This window comes from Mastomys coucha, unplaced genomic scaffold (genome assembly GCF_008632895.1).
Source record: "Mastomys coucha isolate ucsf_1 unplaced genomic scaffold, UCSF_Mcou_1 pScaffold9, whole genome shotgun sequence".
NCBI lineage: Eukaryota > Metazoa > Chordata > Mammalia > Rodentia > Muridae > Mastomys > Mastomys coucha.
Window position 1 is genome coordinate 88,386,070 of NW_022196915.1, and position 20,614 is coordinate 88,406,683.

At 38.7% G+C, this 20,614-nt stretch overlaps 1 protein-coding gene and 1 long non-coding RNA gene across 17 annotated transcripts in view; one reads left to right on the plus strand and one right to left on the minus strand.

The window, feature by feature from the left end:
* Mycbp2 (MYC binding protein 2) overlaps nucleotides 1–20,614 on the minus strand; it is a 234,193-nt gene that overhangs the window by 4,756 nt on the left and 208,823 nt on the right. For all 16 annotated transcript variants that reach the window (XM_031362810.1, XM_031362803.1, XM_031362817.1 and 13 more), the window contains 13 exons: nucleotides 18,533–18,613; nucleotides 17,060–17,326; nucleotides 16,270–16,553; nucleotides 13,670–13,766; nucleotides 12,122–12,241; nucleotides 10,121–10,222; nucleotides 9,289–9,417; nucleotides 8,838–8,970; nucleotides 6,769–6,872; nucleotides 5,784–5,972; nucleotides 4,988–5,095; nucleotides 3,342–3,551; nucleotides 871–978 (listed from right to left, as the gene is read on the minus strand). In XM_031362810.1, the coding sequence (XP_031218670.1) occupies nucleotides 871–978; nucleotides 3,342–3,551; nucleotides 4,988–5,095; nucleotides 5,784–5,972; nucleotides 6,769–6,872; nucleotides 8,838–8,970; nucleotides 9,289–9,417; nucleotides 10,121–10,222; nucleotides 12,122–12,241; nucleotides 13,670–13,766; nucleotides 16,270–16,553; nucleotides 17,060–17,326; nucleotides 18,533–18,613 (1,932 nt within the window). The remainder of the gene's footprint in view (nucleotides 1–870; nucleotides 979–3,341; nucleotides 3,552–4,987; nucleotides 5,096–5,783; nucleotides 5,973–6,768; nucleotides 6,873–8,837; nucleotides 8,971–9,288; nucleotides 9,418–10,120; nucleotides 10,223–12,121; nucleotides 12,242–13,669; nucleotides 13,767–16,269; nucleotides 16,554–17,059; nucleotides 17,327–18,532; nucleotides 18,614–20,614) is intronic.
* LOC116085309 overlaps nucleotides 13,462–20,614 on the plus strand; it is a 23,632-nt gene continuing 16,479 nt past the window's right edge. Inside the window, exons 1-2 of the long non-coding RNA XR_004116488.1 lie at nucleotides 13,462–13,762; nucleotides 16,087–16,215. This is a non-coding gene — a long non-coding RNA (uncharacterized LOC116085309). The remainder of the gene's footprint in view (nucleotides 13,763–16,086; nucleotides 16,216–20,614) is intronic.

The window sequence follows — 20,614 nt, forward strand, 5'->3', positions numbered from 1 at the left end:
CCCCCAGCCCATCCTCCTTCTCTCCCTGCTCACCAACCCACCCGCTCCCGCTTCCCTGTCCCAGCATTCCCCTACACTGGGACATTGAGCCTTCATGAGACCAAGGGCCTCTCCTCTCATTGATGTCCCACAAGGCCATCCTCTGCTATACATATGCTGCTGGAGCCATGAGTCCCACCATGTGTACTCTTTGGTTGGTGGTTTAGTCCCTGGGAGCTCTGAGGGTACTGGTTAGTTCATATTGTTGTTCCTCCTAAGGGGCTGCAAACCACTTCAGATCCTTGGGTCCTTTCTCTAGCTCCTCCACTGGGGACCCTGTACTCAGTCCAATGGATGGCTGTGAGTATCCACTTCTGTATTTGTCAAGCACTGGCAGACCCTCTCAGGAGACAGCTATATCAGGCTCATGTCAGTAAGCACTTGTTGGCATCCACAATAGTGTCTGGGTTTGATAACTGTATGTGGGATGAAAATGACAACTATAGAATGAAAATATTAAAAAGAAATAACATTCATGAATGAATCTGGAAACTCATGTACAATCCTGATATGTATCAGAATAGATTACATGTGTGTCGAGGTAGGGATCATGGAGAATTGGTCTTATTTTAAAGACAAAATTTTGACTAAAAAAGGTTTAACTTTATTATTTTTAATTGTGTGTAGGTGTTTGTATTTTGTGAATACCACGGTGCCTTTGGAGGCTGCCTAGCTCCCAGAGCTAGAGTTATGGAAGGCTATGAGTTGTCTCCTGAGGGTGCTGTGAACCAACCCAGCTTGGGTTCCATGAAAGACCGTCAGGGCTTGTAACTGCTGAGCCATCTCTCCAGGCGCAGTTGTGCCTTTCTGATGTGTCTAACATCTGCCTACCTGAGCCCTAGACACATCGGAACAGGCGCCACAGATGAGCTCTCTGGGGTCGTAGTCATCTCCTTGCCCAGCTTCAGCGTCACAGCGAGCCTCCCCACCGAAGTATGCCTGTGGGAAACCACATGTTCATGAAACAGCATGGGGACACTGCAGTGTGCCACAGTGACTGTGAGACACTCTCTCACAATGCCAAGTATGTGGTGTCTACACTGATGATTGCAGGGAGAACCAGGGGTACAGGTGAAGCCAGTCATTCATTTATTATCTATTTATTTTGTTTTTATGAGACAAGGTTTCTTTGTGTAGCTCTCTGCCTCTTGAGTGTGTACCACCACATCTGGCTTAAAAATAATTTCAATTCTGGATTGTGGACATTCTCCTTTCAAAAGGAGAGAGTCTAAAAAATTATACTGTTAAAGGAAAATGATGAGAAAATATACAATATTCAAACAAGTATGAGGAATAAAGGTATCAAGTAGTAAATACAAATGATGCTTTTTTCTGGGAAAAGTTGGGAGTTTTCCTCATTCTGAAATCTTACACAACATATTCTCTTCTATTGCCTAAAACATGCATATCAATTCCTAAGTTACAATTATACACAATTAAGTATGCCTGACATAAATTAGAACAGAATTAAAATTCTTAATTTAATAAAAAAAGCAACAAAAAAGTCAATTTAAATATCTTCTGATCATACAATTTTGGAAAGGAACAAAAAATTAAGAAATTCTATTAAAAATATTTATAAATCTGCTCTTTATTTAAAAACTAAATATCTAATATAAGCACCAGGATGAATGCAACTATCTTGATGTCCAATTTACTTTTACTTGTTTGGATACAAAATAAAAGAGGCCAAGAAATTGGGACAATTTGTATGCTCCATATGTTTACAGTCAAACAGCTAGGTCCACACTGAGAGTAAACAAGGTGAGTCAATGTCAGTCTATTTATTATCTGAACTAGAAAAACCAGACAGAAGACAGGCTCCAGATGCAGAGTCTACAAATGCTCATCTGCCAGCTGCATGTGGCTTTCCATGTGCCAGTTATCCCAGGGCACTTATATGTGCTAGCTGCTTCAGGTTTCTGTGTCTTCTTAAGTGCGTGACTGTTACCTAGTGAAGTTTGCACAGTAATTACACATAAATGGAGTTTTATTATTTGTAACACTATAGCTTTGACAAATGTATGCCCTTGGTCTTTCCTTGTATGTACATGTGTATATTCATGTGCCTGCCTATCATCTATTTACCTTCCATTCATTAATTTCCTTTATTACATTTCAGGACTGCATATCGTTCCTTCACTCATTTACTCATTCTCTAGTTAGTCTAGTATTCATAGTGCTGACTAAGCTTCAGGGACTGGAGATAGATAAATGGAAACAACACATCCTTTGTCTCTATAGAGCTTAAGAAACAGGGCAGGGAGACAAGTAGAGCAGTAAATGAAATGGAGGTATGTGTTGTGATGGGCGTGGACGCAGGGCAGCAGCACTGTAGGTGGAGGTGGTGGTGCTGGCAGTGTGAATGTGTCACAGTAGAGGAAGTGGAGCTGAGGCCTCAAGTCAGATGGACTGTGTGTACAGAGGTACAATGGACGTAAAATGTGCAGCAGGGGTAAAGAAGAGAGTTCCAGAAAGAGAAGCAACCTGTACTGGCATGGGCAGCAGTGGCGGAGCAATCATGGCTAAGTTTGGGGAAGTGTATGTTGTTCAGTATGTTATTGGAGGTGAGGCAGGAGAGGCAGGCAGTGCTACAAGATCAGAAGAGAAGAATGACCCAGGCAGATCTGAGGTTTAGAAAAACTAACCTACTTGCAGTAGTGTAAGGAAAGAAACGGAGTTTAGGACACCACGGAGAAGCTCGGGAAGATACTATAGTCACAAAAGAAGACAGTTATTCAAGATGTATCAGGAAGCAAGGGCTCAGAAGTCTGTAGGCAGGGACACATTACACACTGGGAAGGGAAGGCTGGTGCAGCATATCAGATGGCAACAACTGAAGTATCTGTGAGAACTTCAAGTGTCTAGTAAATAAACCTCAAAGAATCAGGAAGGCCATAAGGGTGGAAGTGGTAGGTAAAGTCATGAATGTTAGTAGCCAACACCCAAAACAAGGAGCAACAGTGTCTTAAGTAGGAATGCTGGTAAAACACATGAGTGACCAATAGGCTGGCGTTAAAGCAGCCCATGGAAGAACCAGTTGTACCAGGCAGTAGATCAGTCAAGATGTGATGTATCCTTAGTATGGAAATACTACAGGCTTTAGAAAAAGTTTGCTTAGGTAAAAAGTATTCCTCTCTTCCCAATTAAGTGAATCACTTCAATTTGAAATACTTCATCAAGGTTTCTCATTTTTAAATTCTAGCTTAAGGCTTAAGAATAATTACATGTCACTATACAATTCAACTTAATTATATGGGTAATCTCAGGATCTTAACACTTTAGTATACCTCATAGCATACCTTTCTGCATTTGTAGCAAACATAATATGCGTATCTATTCATGGCATAGCCAGCTGGATCATTATAAAACCTGACACCAGGAGTTGTGATTGCTTCACTCTTATGCAGACCTTCATATTCCAATCTCATCAAGGCTTTTCTTCTAACATCTTCATAGAGCTCTTTTATTGGATCAAGCAGGTCTTTTAATACTATATGATTTATTTTGTTCTGAAATAAAAAGTATATTATTAACAGAAGCATTTATGAAAGAGTCCAACAAACACTTAGTATATACTCAAGTGCCAACCACTGTAACAGGAGATAACTACTTAAAAACTCAGTGTCTATAAAGCACTACTGCAAAGTCCTTACAAATTTCTATTTTGCCAAGAGCAAGGAAAATGGAAGAATCAGGACTCTGCACAAAACATTTCCATTTCTTGACTTCATAGTTTCTGAGTGAAATACTCTTTCTCAGTCTTAGCTGTTCTTGGAACAAAGGCTGTCTTGTTTCTATATATGTGACATATGACCTCATGTGTGGGTTGTGAATGTGTTTTGGCTCCTTGGAGATGGGGTTTTGTCAGGTAAGAGATGATCATATTCTGTATACCGTCTTCTTGGTCTTTTCCAGGCTGGTAAGCATGACTTTGTTCTGTGGCACCATGGGAAGGAAAAACAAAATACTGTACTATTTTTATTACTCACTAGTCTAAGTAAGCAATGACTGGACTGAGATTTTTTTCATATTAACTCCATTGCAACTGCCTGTAAACAGAAGGTTAAAAAACCACAACTTTACAAAGCAAGCCAGAGAGAAGTAATGGAGAAGGCAGTGATACATTCTTTAACGAAGGAGTTTTGTTATCACTCTAGGTTGCCTAAGGAGTTCTCTCCTTCCATTACTATTTTTATAGATGTGTTGTAATGCCAAAGAAATGTTCTTATTTTAACTAGTTCTAAAAGCATCTGTTCCAAAGGCACTGAATAGCAATATTTCACATTTTAATAGCTGATCACCAGTCCTGTGAGCAGCAGAGGGTCCTTTTCCTGTGAGTGCCCCGGCTGTGTGACATAACTCTCAGCGGGCCTGAGACAGTGATGCACTCATCACTAATACACAATGTTACTTACATTAACATTTCTCAAGCCATATATGAAATATTTACTTCAATTTAGTCTGCTTTTACCTAATAATTAGGTGACAATTCATGTGTTCCTCCCTTCCACAAAGGTCTCAGTTAGTGTTTCTCAATTTTCCTAATGCTGAGACCCTTTAATGTGATCGCCAATGATAAAATTATTTTTATTGCTACTTCATAACATAATTTTGTTACTGTTATGGATCTTAATGTAAATATCTGTGGTTTCTGATAGTCTTAGGTGACCCTGTGAAAGGGTTATTTGACCCCAAAGGGGTCACAGCCCACAGGTTGAGAACCACTGGTCTAGGTAAGGGAACAGTTGACCACTGGGTGTACTTCTACTAAGCCAACAGTAAAGACTCTAGAGAGACCTTTCACTGTTTTCAGGTTCTACGTGAATGATGAGGACAGACACCAATGGAGACTTGGGGAAGGACACCAGGAGATGCTGGAGACTAGCTGAGGTGAAAACAAAGACGAAAACACATAAAAGTAGGTAAGTTTAGGTTCTTTCCACACCTTGCAAATAGGACATGAAATAAATCCAAACGTTATCCTTGGACCAAGCCATCTGTTTTCCAAAACTCGCCGACAGCACTGTAAGTGGAATACATGACTGCAGTCCAACTTAAAGAGAGAAACAAGGACATGAGTGAGCAAACACAGTCATGACAACACTGAAGTAATGAAGGGACTCTCCAATGTAGGATAGCTACATGATGTAGAGAAGAGAAAAATCAAGCACTTTAGAACCAAGGCATGTCAGGGCTTTTAAAACTTACACATGAGACATTCATTATTGTCTAGCTTTTCAACTCTAACCATGTATTCATGCTACTTATGTAACAACTACATGCATAAAATAGGTCAGGAAAATGTGAAATTGTTCAATTAGCTATCATATAGAGAAAAGAAATTATAAATGTCAAAAGAGTCATAAACTCTGATTTAGCAATTACAGTACTAACTTCTATTATGCACTGACATATACACTGCCTCATACAGAGAGATCTACATGCTACAACATAGTCTATATTTCAGAAACTAAGGAGAGGTTAGCTACTTGGTAATCTGACCATTTCTCCCTTCAAAGCACTTTACAAGTAGGCTCACAAAACTCACCAATAGTTGGACCTGCAGAACAGAAAGCAGAACAGGAAGCAACAGAGTTTCTACTGAGCATACACTAAGGAATGCATATTAACAGGACATTTCCCTTGGCTAGCTAAAGAAAGGGCCAATCATCCTTTCACTTGAGAAATGTGGTTATATCTCCTCCTGTTAAAATCTAGGCATATTTAGAAGCAGAGGCAACCTGAATGGCTGGCGCTGCAGAGAGCGCTTCGGTGAAGCAGATCATGCACATGTCGTCGGCATCTTGTTTCAATGTGGTAGCACTCTTATCACAGCCGTGTAGACAGGGCAGACAGTGCTCCTCATTCCTGACACCTCCACACGGATGGCCACACGGATGTGTTTTACTACAGGCGATCTTAGCATATTCCTATTAAAGATGAATTACAGTAGTCTTAGAATGATTAAAAAGGCATGTAATCTCAGGATTAGATCAACTACATTAATTTCTCTAAACAACTTTTCAGACAATACCTATTAGTATAAAACAATAATAATTATTCCTATGCTTTGAATATAAACTAGGATTAACTGTTTTAATGTAATTAAAGGATTTCATTCAACATAAAAGAACAGCATTGACAAAAAGTGAACTATGACTTTAGTTGATTTGACATCATACATGGACACGAAGCTAAACATTCTGATGTAAAAATCTCCTAATCACTACCTCCCTTTCCCAAACAAACAAACCCCATCTGTGCCTCATAATCGGAGTACCAACCACATTCCACAGCATACAGAAGTTTACTTTAGGGAAACAAATGAACAAAGACAACGGAATTCTAGGTAGATGTATATTTTATATTATGTTTGTATGTATGTGTGCCTGCTGTCTGTCTGTGCACTGTATGTGTGTGTGTGTGTGTGTGTGTGAGTGTGTTTACTCATGTGAGATCTGAACTGGGAATCAAGCCCAGGTCCTCTGCAAGAGTAGCAAGTGCTGATAGCCACTGAGCCATCTCTCAAGCCCCAAGTAGTCAGGCACCTTAGCTGTTTCTAGAACAAAATTAAGTACTAATGGTGGTAATGAACAAGCAGCACAAAATGTCACCTTTGGGCTGTGGCAAAGGAAAACTGCACTGCCTACTAAACAATACAAACGCCTTGTGAGGACACATATGCTCTTCTTTCCCGGGATGGCCTACCCTTAACTAGACACCTACCTGGCAGTCTGCATCAGCGCAAACGCTGCCAACAGCAGATAACTCCGTTCCACTTCTGCACCCACAGAAGCGGCATGCTTCTGAGCTACTTGTGGTGGGTTTGCCTAGGTTCAAGAAGAAGAAAGAAATCTTGTAGAAAGTCATGCTTTTTATATAGTAATAGAGCTAATTTTGAAATAGCAAACTAGATTTCTTTCAGTTGTTAAAGGCTCTAAGCTGCCCTAATTAATAATCACCAAAGGGGTAAAAAGTAAAGATAAATCTAAAACCAAATAAACTTGACTGCTTTATAGCTTTTTATCAGAAGAAAGAGACTGTTTATCTAGTCAAGATAGCAGAATGAAAAAATCTGGCGAGCCCTTACCCAAAATGCACAACACTAGATAAATATTATAATTAAAAAATAAAGTACATGGAATAAAGAAGTTTTACAGAGAAGTACAGAGAAGTTTTTGAGCATTTTTATGGAACAAAATTACATGATAGTACAAAATCTGACTAGATTATAAAATTTGAAAGGTAGAAAACTCTACCCAAGGAATTCTGCAATTTCAAAAAAAAAATTAAATACACTGAAATATTGAAAGAAGAATCAGAATTCCTTAAAGCCAAAATTAAAGACTTTGCTCATTTTTGAATATAGGCACACAAATTTGAGTAACAATCACTGGTTCCAGAAATGACATTCTTTGAAAAAGGAAAGGAGTGTGTGTGTGTGTGTGTGTGTGTGTGTATGTATGATGTAGTCTACTGACAGATTAGAAAAACAAATTGGGTTTGGGAAAAGGCATATGTTGTAGCATTAGTCACCTTTATATAGTTAATTAATTCAGACTTATGCTCAAGGCCAACAAGAAAAAATTGTGTCAGTAGGACAGATGACATATTTTCATGTTTTGTATATTAAGCTTGTAATGTGTAAGGTCTCATTTTATAAAAAAATAGAATGAAAACTGTCTGAGGTTCAAGTATATCAGACATACAAAAGGTATTTTTGAAGGCAATGGCTGCTCACCTTTATTACTACATTAGTAAAACAGAACTATTCAGTAAGCCCTGAGAAGTCCTAACTGTAGAAGGGACTCTGAAGTAACAGGAAATCATGGGACCTTGCAGTTAAGACCCACTGTAGGCACGGTGCCCACAAAGATAGTAGTCTAAGACAATGGACTTCACAGAGGCCAAAGGACTACTTAGTCACTGTGGTGGTTTGAATATGAATGGCCGTCATAGGCTCATGTATTGCTAGGTCACCAGGAACTGAACTGTTTAAAAGGATTAGAATGATTAGGATGTGTGGCCTTGCAGCAGGAAGTGTATAACTGGGGGTTGGCTCTGAAATTTCAGAAGCCCAAGCCAGACCCAGCCTGCCTGCCTGCCTGCCTGCCTGCCTGCCTGCTCAGGGAGAACCGGCTGTAAAGCTCCCATTCTACATTGTACCAACATGCTTCCCATCATGATGATAATGGACTAACCTCTTACACTGTAAGCAAACCCCCCAATTGAATGTCTTTTTTATAAGAGTTGCCTTGGTCGTGGCATCTCTTCACAGCAGTACAAGTAAGACAGCTATACAGCACGTTAGTGGGAAATGGAGTTTTCTAATTTTTAGTCTGATGCTCTTCCTAACATAGATGACTGCCTGTATCTACAAAACACATGCGGTCAAATGTCATTACTAAGCATCCGTACTACTCAAAATTATTCCTGTTAGATAAGCTAGTGTCTTAGTTAGGGTTTTACTGCTGTGAACAGACACAATGACCAAGGCAAGCCTTATAAAGACAACACTTCATTGGGGCTGGCTTACAGGTTTTGAGGTCCAGTCTGTTATCATCAAGGTGGGAGCATGGCAGCATCCAGGCAGGCATGGTACAGGATAAGTTAAGAATTCTACATCTTCAAATGAATATTAGTTTTCAGGCAGCGAAGACAAGGGTATTAAAGCCTACATCCACAAGGCCACACCTCCCAACAGTGCAGAGCATATACAGACCATCATAGCTAGTATCTGACTTATCCTACATGCTTCATCTTCCCTCTTAACTTAACTTCTAATTCTTGTTTACCTGTGTGTTCTCGGAATTCTACCATTGCCTTCATTGTTTTGGAATCTGCTAACGCCATCAACCAAAACAGTTTTGTTCTCCCACAGCCTTCGTGAAGGTCAACCTTTATAGCTTCTTCTTCCTCCTTGAAGACCTGTTGTTCCATTCAGAAAAGGGATAAATGCGTTCAGTTTCTGGGCAGAAGCATAAACATCATCGCTCAGCAGCAGTGGCTTTCTTTATAAAGCACTGTAAGAAGTTCCAGGCACATTCAGTACTCTCTCCTGCGTTCACAACAGCTGCATGTGTGTAGTTAAAGTGACATCTAAGTCTTGGAAAATGTGAGCGCTTGCTCAGTTTGCAGTTAGTAAGTGAGACCACTGAGGGTCAAATAGGCCATAAATCCCAACGCCCATTTCCCCTGGTTTACTCCCACATTACTTCAGCGTTCTGGCTATGGAGACATGCCCACCTGTCTTTGGTGAGTCTTTGTTCGTCGATGCAGATGCAGGAATCTGTCACAGTCAGTACACAGATTGCCACAGATGTTGCATAAGATGATAGCAGCAGTCTCACCATCATCATGGTTGTCACACATAGGCTGAAAGAAGATTTTTTCACATGCTATGTTAGACTCACAAGAAAGCCTTGACAAATTGAACCTAACTCATATATTTATGATACAGAAAGCCTTTATTCTAAAATCTGCAAGACTTTTAGAATTTGAATGTAAAACAGAACTACTGTACTATTTAGGTATATACTGGACTGTCAAAAACTCTAAGAGTTACTCAATAAGATTAATGTGTATGCAGGGCCAATGGATAAAGAAAGAAAATGACTTTATTTAGTGACTTAATATTCTCCCTGTTATTCCAAATATCATGAATGACAAATGAGCACAGTTCATTAAAAATTTTTTTAAAGGTAATCAGAAATGTTGAGAAGGCTCCATCATGCCCCTGTGAAATGCCTACAGTGCCCTGGGGCCTCTCTGACTACATTTGGAGAGTGTATGCCATGCCATTCCTCTTCCTGGTTTGCTGCTTTTGTTTGTCCTAAGGATAATCACATTTTAGCAAAAATCATTCAGGCTACAAATTTTGCTGCTATAAGTATGAACCAGAGAAGGATAAAGATTTTATATAATCAAATAAAAGTCCATAGATTTTCTAAAGCATGAAGTAGGTTTATGAGGCGAATTGGACAAACTGGATATAAGTTTCCAAGAGTTGGATATGATGTCTCCCCCACAAACTAAGTATAAAGAAAGAAAAGTTCTTATAACCCAATCCTGACCTTACCATTTGTTTCTGTTGCCCGTCCTTTCCCATCCACCTCCCTGATGAGAGGCGATCCACATGGTCCTGATCAAGAACACACAGTGACGCCAGGGCAAGCCAGAGCTGTTGAGGAGGAAGGATGCTGTATTACTGAATTATGTATGGGAACACAATTATGAAAGGCTTGAAATCTGACAGAGATAACAACCAAATAAGTGCTTGCTCTGTTTGGACATGCATAAGATATTTAGTATCACTTGTATTTCCCTGACGCTGCATATGCATCACGCACCAGTGGAGCCAACTCAATGAAGGATTTCTGTATAGAATTACCATTATCTACTTGACATGAAGTTATCCTCTACCAATGATGTAAGCAATTCACTTACAGGAATAATATTTACTGTATATTTTCCCAGCTAGTCTAGAGTCTTAAGTTCTATACTCCTAATGAGCTAATAAGTAGCTAGTTTTGCAGTTCCATAAGTAGTTGGGTACATATTAGGTTATTGTACATAATAACAGTTTTTCAGAAGTCCCTGTTGTCTCAAAAGACCTACTTTGTACACTTTGCCTTAAGTAAATAAATGTCTAACAAATTTCAGAAAATTCTAGAAAATCTATGGTGATGAGACAGCTGGCTATCCAAGTGTGAGAGCCTGAGTCCAAGTTGCTAGAATTCATGTCAAGCTGAGCATGAGAGAGTGCATGTCTGTAATCACAGTGCTCCTGTGCAAGATGAGATGCAGAGACCAGGGAAGCCCAGAGGCCTGGAGGCCAGCTAGCCTGCTGATGGCAGCTGTAAACACAATGAAGAGACTGTCTCTAATGAGATGGAGGATGAGGATCAACACCTGAGGCTGTCCTCTGACCTTCACACATGTGCCAAGGGCCCACAAACATCTGTGCACACACACATCATCACAGATATACACACAGGCAAAACACATGGATATGAAACACTAACGTTTCTGAGGGATATAAAGAGTGAACTTCAGTTTTACACAGAATGACATGTTCATTCATTAAAAAAACAATGAAAAAAAGAGAAAAAATTATGCAAGTGAAAAGGGAATGAGAAATGAAAGAATTCTTGAGTAGCAGGAAGGGGTTAACAGTAAAACATACTTGTTTTAAAGTGTCATGCCTATAAGCATGGTAGCATAAACTGGATTTCTCTGCTCTAATAAAACATAACTTCTTTTATAGACTTCAGAGAATTAATCTAAATGATTTCCAGTATGTGTACTGTTCCTAATGATGTCCGACTGCCCTCTTCAGTAATAGCTTAAATCACCTTTGGAGTTATATGGCTCATAACCTGGTATGTTAAAAATTAGATGTCTCATTTAAAGAATGCAACCCTATTTCCTTAAAAGTTCAACCCTACCTAAAGTTAGCATGTATTGTTTTTAAAACATTTTTTAGACTTATTTATTCTTTTATGTGCATGAGCATTTTGCTTGTATGCACACACATCCCACTTGCATGCATGTTGAGGTCAGAAGTGGGTGTTAAATCTCCCAGAACTGGAGTTACAGTAGCTGTGAGCCACTAAGTGAATACTGGGAACTGAACTCAACCCTCTGTGAGAGTAGCAAGTGTTCTGAAGTGCTAGCCATCTCTAGGCCCAAGTATTGTTTTTTAAAAACAAAGCATACAAACCTAGTAGTTGAGCTAGGGTTTTCATTAGGAAGAACTGTGCAGAGGCAGTCTTGTCTTTGAAGGATCATCAGTCTTTTATAACATAATGCAACTACTACTCAATTTACTAAGGTAATCTATGGTAAATAGGTCAGTAGAAAGATGATAAACAGTGTAATTTAGACTTTTCTAACAAGTAAATCCTCAGCTTCCTAAATAATAACAAAACTTGATACTACACATCCAATAGTGAACAGTAATTACTACCACATTTATTTCAAGTCATTTTTTGATGAATGCTTAAATTAAAAATGTGACTAAGTTGACTTATTATCACACATAATGATACAGACCAAATTTAAAACAACAAAAACTTACTCTAGTTGTTGCAATACATCTCACTGGAGACCTAAATTCTTCTTCCATCTTGGTCAAGGCAATGATGGTTTCTGCAATAGCATTTTTTGTCACTCGGGACCAAGCTTCTGACAGGTGACCCTATGGAGCAGGAAAGAATATCTTAGTAAGTTACCAGAGTTGTGTTATCATAGCAAACCCTTTTGGAAAATGTCCTCTCAAAAAGAGAGTCTATTGATAGCAAGACCATGTGCTTTTAGAGGAGGACACAAACTAAAAATCCTTCAAAATCTTATGAAATATTTCAGATGCTAATCTCTACTTTGATGATTGTGAAGCAAATAAAAATTTAAAGCCTCAACATTGTTTTTCCATAGTGCTCAAGGACATCTTCTTTTATACTTGGATAAAAATAAAAGGTACAAATAAGGTTTCCATGCTTGGGAACCTCAATATTTAAAGTAACTTAATTGTTCTAGATGCTCTCTCTGGAGCCTAAGAGCACACACAGGCTCACTCCATAATTCTGGGTACATTCCCCAGTAAAAATATTTTTAAATTTTTTATTCATTTTTATTTTATATATATGTTTGGTTGAATGTATGTATGTGTTCTCTCACTTTGTGTGTGTGTGTGTGAGCGTGCACATGGTGCCTTTGGAGGCCAGTAGGGGATGGATGCTGGATGACAGGAGCTGGGGTGACAGACAGCTGTGAGCCATCATGTGGGTACTATAACCTGAACCTAGATCCTTTAAGAGCAGCCAGTGCTCTCGATGCTGAGCGGTCCTTCCAGCCCAGCTATACAGATACTGAATGAGCACCAATACTTCATTACAGAATTCAGCTCTTCACAACACTCTTCTTAGGCTCTTGAATTCAATGGACTTCCTAGAGAATGCCTGTCTGCTATGAAGCCCAGGAAAATGTCCACAGTTAAGAAAAAATTAGAACGTCAACTTTTCCCCAGAATCTCTTATTCTACGTGCAGTCAATCTGCTAATGGGCAATTGGTGTGTTCTCCTTTAAAATGTTCCCGCTGCCTCCTCCTCAGGCTGTTTCCTAAAGACGTAATGCAACGGGAGCAAAAGTGACCTTATGGACCCAGACGCTCAGTGGAGTAACTCTGTCCTTTACATCCCAGATTTTCCCCCAAAGCCGCCTTAAGATAGTAGTACAGGACATAAGCGAAGAACTTAAAGGCCTAAAAGCTCAGAACGGCAGAGGATGAGAAGCTTGTAGGAATTTTGTTCTTTGGGGCAGGGCATGCTTCCACACAAGTTCTTTCTTCACTTAGGGAGAAGACCTCTGATTTTAGACTTTAAGGTCCTGGAAAACTTAGCTAAATTCTCAGATAAATTAACTGCAAGTTTGAAATGAGCACACTTTGGTAACATATTTCTCATCCACTGACAAGACCAATGGTACAGTAGTGAGCGTCCTAAAAATAGTCTTTACATAAAATTTAACCACTAACGTACTTTTATTAGTTTAGTGGAGTAAGCTGTTTTCTGTGTCAAGCAGATCCCTGCTCAGCTCCCTGCTGCAGGAGTGAGGACCGAGGACTTACCGCAGCCATATCCTTAATAAGCTTGATGATGATCTCTGATATCTGAGGAGGAGTTGAGCCTTTCATCCACCAGTGACTCTCACCACGTCGGAGGTAACTACAAACAAAACAGCATTATTTAATTTATTTGGTATATATACCAAATAGGTATATATATGTATGTATATATATACCTATATACATATATATACCTATATATACATACATACATATATATATGTATACATAGATACATATATATATATATATATATATATATATATGTATATATATGTATAAGTGTGCTATGGGACTCAGAAAGTCAAAGACCAACTTTCAGAGTTTGCAATCTCCTTCCACTGTAAGTGTCAAAAGCTCACACTCAGGCTGGGAGGCCTGGGCGCAGGTTCTCTTATTGGGTCATCTCACTAGTATTCAGTTATTTATTCATTTATTTATTTAATTTTTGAGACAGGGTATTGCTATGCAATCCAGGCTGCACTTTAACTTATTAATCTCCTTCCTTATTTGCATGAGTGCTGGAATTACAGGTGTGCTAGCCAATTAAGTCATTTTATTTTGTTATTCAGGTTTCCTCTTTCATTTATTTTTATGTGTACATGAGTGTACTTGCATGCATGTATATGTACCCAGGCATGCAAGCCCACAGAGGCCAGTGGAGGGTGTTTAATCCCTTGGAACTGGGGTAATAACCACCATATGTATTCTGGGAAGAGAACCCTGGTACTCTGCAAAAGCAAAAAAAAAAAAAGTTAACCACTAAACATCTCTCCAGCACACCATTGAAATATTTTAAATGGAAGTTAAAAACATTACCCTAAATCTCTTTCTTCAATGTCAAGAAAACAGGTATTCTTATTTATGCTCCTTTTCTAATATTTTTGTTTGAGCAATACTTCTAGATCACTACTATTCAATTCTTAGGCCATGGACTATAGACTGTTCCCAGTGCATATGGAGATATGAGAGTATTTCTATGAAATGTTTATGAGATGGAAGTGCCTGGGGAGAGAGATGCCTGCGTGGTTAAATGCACCTGTTGCCTTTGCAGAGGACCAGGTTCAATTTCCCACATGGTGCATGGTAGCACACAGCTGTAACTCCAGTGTTCTCTTCTGGCCTTCATGGGTACTACATGCATGTGGTGCATGCACATACATGTAAGCAAAGCACTGATACACATCAAATAAAAATAAACAAGATCCTTTGAAAATGTCTATTCTTCCATCATATTCTTAAGCTCCATACATATTTTGCTATTTAAAAAATTATTTTTACATAAGTACATGTGTGTGATGTATATACATGTTCTTGGGTGTGGACATGAGTGTGTGTGTATAAATGTGTATGTAGACCTGAAACTAACCCTGGGTGTCTTCTTTAATCACTTCTCACCTTGTATCGAGGTAGTCTCTGACTGAACTGAGCTCAGCCTTTGGTATTAGTCTGGTTGGCAGGCTTGTTTAGGGAGTCTTTGTCTGTCTCCTACCTTTGGGATCGCACACAGGGCTCACACCCACTTTTTCTCTGTCTCCTACCTTTGGGACAGCACACAGGGCTCACACCCACTTTGTCTCTGTCTCCTACCTTTGGGACAGCACACAGGGCTCACACCCACTTTGTCTCTGTCTCCTACCTTTGGGATCACACACAGGGTTCACACCTACTTTTAACTTAAATTCTGGCAGCTATTGAACTTTCATAGCTCTCCTGGCCAACAGTCTATTATATACCTTTAGATATTTTCCAAGTAGTGCTTTCAATTTAAAAATATTTTTATAGTATATATGCCAAATACACTCACTGTTATGTATCAAATCTGTGAATCTTTTTCTACATAGCTTTGGTATTAGTGTAGATTTAAGATTAGAAAAACATTCTTCTATAATTTGTCTTTGTAGAGTTTTAAAAGAATTATAATATCTTAAGTGATATGAAGTTTATCTCCTGTTACTTATTTATTTTTATTGTGAAAATATTAACATAAGTCTGAAATTTATTTTTCTATACAGTGAGAGTCAATCCTTCTTAACACAGATACACAAATATCAAATGTCGCCTAAAAGCTTACTTTCTATATTCTATGATAGTCCTTTTTAAAATTTTAGTAATTTTATCTCATTTATTTATTGATTGATGTGATTGGTTTTGTTTTTTTTTGAAACAGGGTTTCTCTGTATAGCCTTCTGTTTCTTCTCTCTGTAGACCAGGCTGGCCTCAGACTCAGAGATCCACCTGCAAGTGATTGGGTTAAATGTTTGTGCCACCACTACTCAGCTAATTTAGTAATTTTAAATAATTAAAAATATTAATATTAATGTGTGAAGGTGTGCATACTTCAAGATGTGTCCACACCATGATGTGTGCAAAAGTAAGAGGACATCTTCATGAACTATCTTCTTTCCTTCCACCTCTAGGGGGACCAAAAGCAGGTTACCAACCTTGCATGTGGGTGTCTTCCCCTGCTGAGTTAGCTTGCTGCCTGACAGTCCGTTTATACATATAGCCAGTTGCTCACTGATGTTAACTGGTGAATGAGGCAACAGGTAAAATTTGTGATGTTTTAAGTGCTTGACATCAAAATTGAGAGGAAGACAAACCTGGAGTTGAAAATCATTGGCAGGGTGACTGTTGTAACTCCTTTGCCCACAGTGGTGCCAGCTGTCCCAGTGATGGTGGTCCCTTTGGCTTTGAGCTGGACAGTGAGTGCCTTGGCAATGCATCCCAGAAACATGTCCAAGATACCCAGCTTATTCCAGTCTCCTTTCTCAGTTGAGTGAATGATGTCACTGATGTCAGCTGGGGGCAGAGACTTCACACCTATTATACTGGCCAGACGATTAGGAGTCACTTCAGGCAAAACGCGTCTTAGTAAGGAGGTCACCTGATTAGAAGATTGAAAAAATACATTTAAACACTATTACTTTACACTTATCATTTAAAATATGCCTAGCTACTATTCTGTAGCTTTAAAATCCATGGAAAGAACAGAAATTAATATAATACTTTTAATAATTTATACTTTTTAATTTTGAGAAGAATATAATTTAAGCATTTTTAGAGTGGTGGCTACCACCGAAGACAGAATGACAAAACAAAACAAAACCCAAAAAACAAAACAAACAAACAAACCCAAACCAATCCCCCCCAAGTCTTTGACCTTTGTTGTGGATGAAATGGCATAATACGCCTCTTGGCAAGAAGTCAGTCAATACAACAGGACTGTTTACTACACTACACTAGGAATTGGAGCAGATCTTAAGCAATAAAAAACAGAGTAAAGTTTTGATCAGAAATAAAACATAAAGTAATAAAAGTTCACATTTAAGGTATTCTGACTTTCAAGCTTTCAAGTGGCAGGGAAGAAGCAAAAGTGGCATGACAGGTCACCTGTCTCTGGACCCTCGGGGAGGCTGTGTGGAGCAAGGAAAACAGATCTTGCAGTAGAGTCAGCTGCTGAGCCAGGTACTGTCTGCCCACATTGGAGCCGCTCAGTGCTAGGACCATGGAGAGCAGCTCGAAGCAGTAGGCATCACAAGAGGCATCTTCATCGCTCGGCTGAGAGTTGGCATTTTCCTTACTGGATATGGCATGTTCCCACTCTTCACGAACTCTTGTGGCTTCCATGCGAATAGCTTGGACAATGTGTGCACATACCTATATTAAGGAAACATAGAGAATATAGAATTTTATTCATAGGTCTTCTTTACTATTACTAGAATATGCAGAAAATTCAAAATATGTATGGTAATGTCTGACTTAATACTTTTTTTGGCAGTATTCTCCATTATATTATTTTCTTAACTTATCTTAAAAATAATAGAACAAACTAGGGGAAACTATGATACAAATCTCAATAACTAACTCATCTGATAGCCAAATTAATGAAGCAGGAAAATAAAAAAGATTTAATGTTATGAAAAAATAACGTGAGGGTAAAAAAAACCCAGTATTTTTCATCTCCCTAATTTTCTTGATGGAGTTACCCTATGCTAACCAGACTAGCATGAAATTCAAGTCCTCCTTTCTCTATCAGCTACATAGCTAAGATCACAGATATGTGCCTTTGTGCCTAGTTACCACCTGTCTTCTGAAGTGCTATTTTTATGTCACCTAGCATTCCCATCTATGAAGAATCTAGGCTTAATTCTCTGGATACTTATGTTTAAAAGTATTAATATTAGTATAGTTAACATTATTAACTTAGTTCTTTCCTTCCTGATTGAGAAAATGAGAGGAAAAAGGAATATAATAAAATGCAAATATCATGTTTGTTATACTTGGTTATTTATGACTAAAGTAAAATACTGTACCCAGGTGGGTGAGACAGCTCCCAAATATAATCCCAGCATATGGGATCTTAAGAAAGGAGGATTGTAAGTTTAAGGCAAGTCTTACACCAGAGTGTAGCTCTGCCTCCAATCAATCAATCAATCAATCAATCCACCCACCAAAGGTGCTTGGTAGCCACCTACTCACCTACTGAAAACAGAGATAACAAGTGAAGCAACAAAGACAATGAGGTAAGAGAGTTCACATTTGTAATAGACTTTCCCTGTCCTTTATTTTGAGACAAGGTTTCACTCACTACATAGGCTGCCCTCACATTCTACAACCTCTGCTCAATTCTCTGCTTTGTAAGTGCTGGAATCACAAGGCACAGGACACCATGCCGACTCTTCAAAGTGATGCAGCTATCTATGGCAATGCGGTCATTCCTTTCTAGAAGGAGACACACATTCCATAAGACCAGTGGAGAGTTGGCAAGCATTAAAAAGCCTTCACAGATTTAGAGGGCATTTATAAACTAAAAGTCCCCAGGAAGCCTAAGAGACAAAGACAGCTGGGCAGCTAGCAACTAACCTGCTTTTGTAAGTTAGTCAGTTTACTCCTGCTGAATATGATTCCAACCATGTGTTCCTTCAGATCAGCATCAGATGTTGCCTTTACATAGAAAAGTACAAATACGTAGATTGTTTAGAAAAAATGTATATAGTTCACATTTTAGAGTGCCTTAAGAAATAATTAAGTGCGTGCATACACACACACACATACATATATGTGTATATGTATATGTATATATATATATATATGTATGTATGTTGAGGTACAATTATGTTAAACTGAAGTTTATAACTCCGAGACAAGAAAGGATAAAGTTTGAGGAAGCCATTTTAACAAAGCGATTATAAAATGAACAACATTTCAGGAAATAAAAGGGACTATGTCCCATTATAAACCAGAGAAACAGGAAGAAATCTAAATCAAAGCAAATATATGGAACAAAATGATAAAGAAGATAAATTCTCTATCTTTAAGGGAGGTAACCCGGGCTGAAGAGATGGCTTAGTGGTTAAGAACACTGACTGCTCTTCCAGAGTTCCTGAGTTCAATTCCCAGCAACCACACATGGTGGATAAGAACCATCTCTAATGAGATCTGATGCCCTCTTCTGTGTATTTGAAGACAGTGACAGTGCACTCATATACATAAAATAAATAAAAGAAAAAAAAAAAAAAAGGAGGTAACCATACAAGTAAAAGCTACTTCCTCAAAACCACTGAGCTCAATCCATATTACCCAAGAGAGGGAGGACACAAATAGCCACCACAAAAAATTAAAGAGGCTCCACTATAGATTTTACAGATTAAAGACACTGATACTATTGTAAACAACAATTTATGCCAACAAGTTCCATAACCAAACAGATTTGTTTTTTTGTTTGTTTGTTTGCTTTTTGGTTTTTCTGAGACAGGGTTTCTCTGTTTAGCCCTGGAGGTTCTGGAACTCTGTAGACCAGGCTGGCCTGGAACTCAGAAATCCAAACAGATTAGTTAACTGAACCATCAAGGCTTTCTCAAGAAGAGATAGGTTGCTGAAATAGTCCCATATTTAGTCAGGAAAGCAAATTCCTAGGAGATGGCTCTTTATCATCTGCGGGCTAAATTATGCACAGCTTTGTTAGAGATAGTTATTTTCATCTTAGCTGTGTTTACATCTTTCATCATTTATTTTTTATTTTTAAATAAAACTATGTTGACATAGCTGCCATATATCTTTTTGAACTGAGCAATTTCAATTGTTTTTGGCACAATCACAGATATGTACACCTGAGTTATCTGCCGGCCATTTTCATCATCCTTAAAGAGATACTGTGCTATGTATCTATCAACTTCTAATGTTATTGCTATATTATTATTATTATTATTGCTATTGAAAAGCAAATTATATACCAATAACACATTGATTAAAGTTCATAGCACTTAAGTAATGGCAGCTAAGCAGTTAACAGAAGAGAAATATATAAGAATTGTCATTCTGAGGTAAATGCTTAGCAGACTAGGGAAAGAAGAAAACACCCTCAATCTCATTAACAGAATCTAAAACAAAAACAAAAACAAAAACAAAAACTGAAACATAAAAAACCTTCCAATAACCACTCTTTCTTTGTGGATCCAGAACAGGGCAAGCTGCCTGTTGTGCAGCTCCACTCCATGTGAAATTGCAGCGCCTCGCTAACAGGAGCTCAAGGGTTCACTCTTTCCTCTTAGGTGAACTGTTCAGTTCAGAAAAAAATAGTAAAGTAACTCTTTTAGATAAAAGTCATAAAGCACTAAAGAGTAGTTATTTCAGTAAAAGTTTACCACACATATATGTAACAATATCATGGTGGATGATGGGTATGAGCTCCTTGAGACACCAGGGGAGAGAGAAGACAAAGAAACCATGGGGGCAGATGCAGAGAGGTTAGCATGAACCTCAGTGGAAGGAAGGAAGGAAGGAAGGAAGGAAGGATGGGAGGGAGGGAGGGAGGAAGGGAGGAAGTAAGGAAGGAAAGAGAGAAGGAAGGAAGGAAAGAAGGAAGGGAGGAAGGGAGGGAGGGAGGATGGGAGAGAGGAAGGAAAGAAGGAAGGGAGGGAGGAAGAAAGGGAGGAAGGGAGGGAG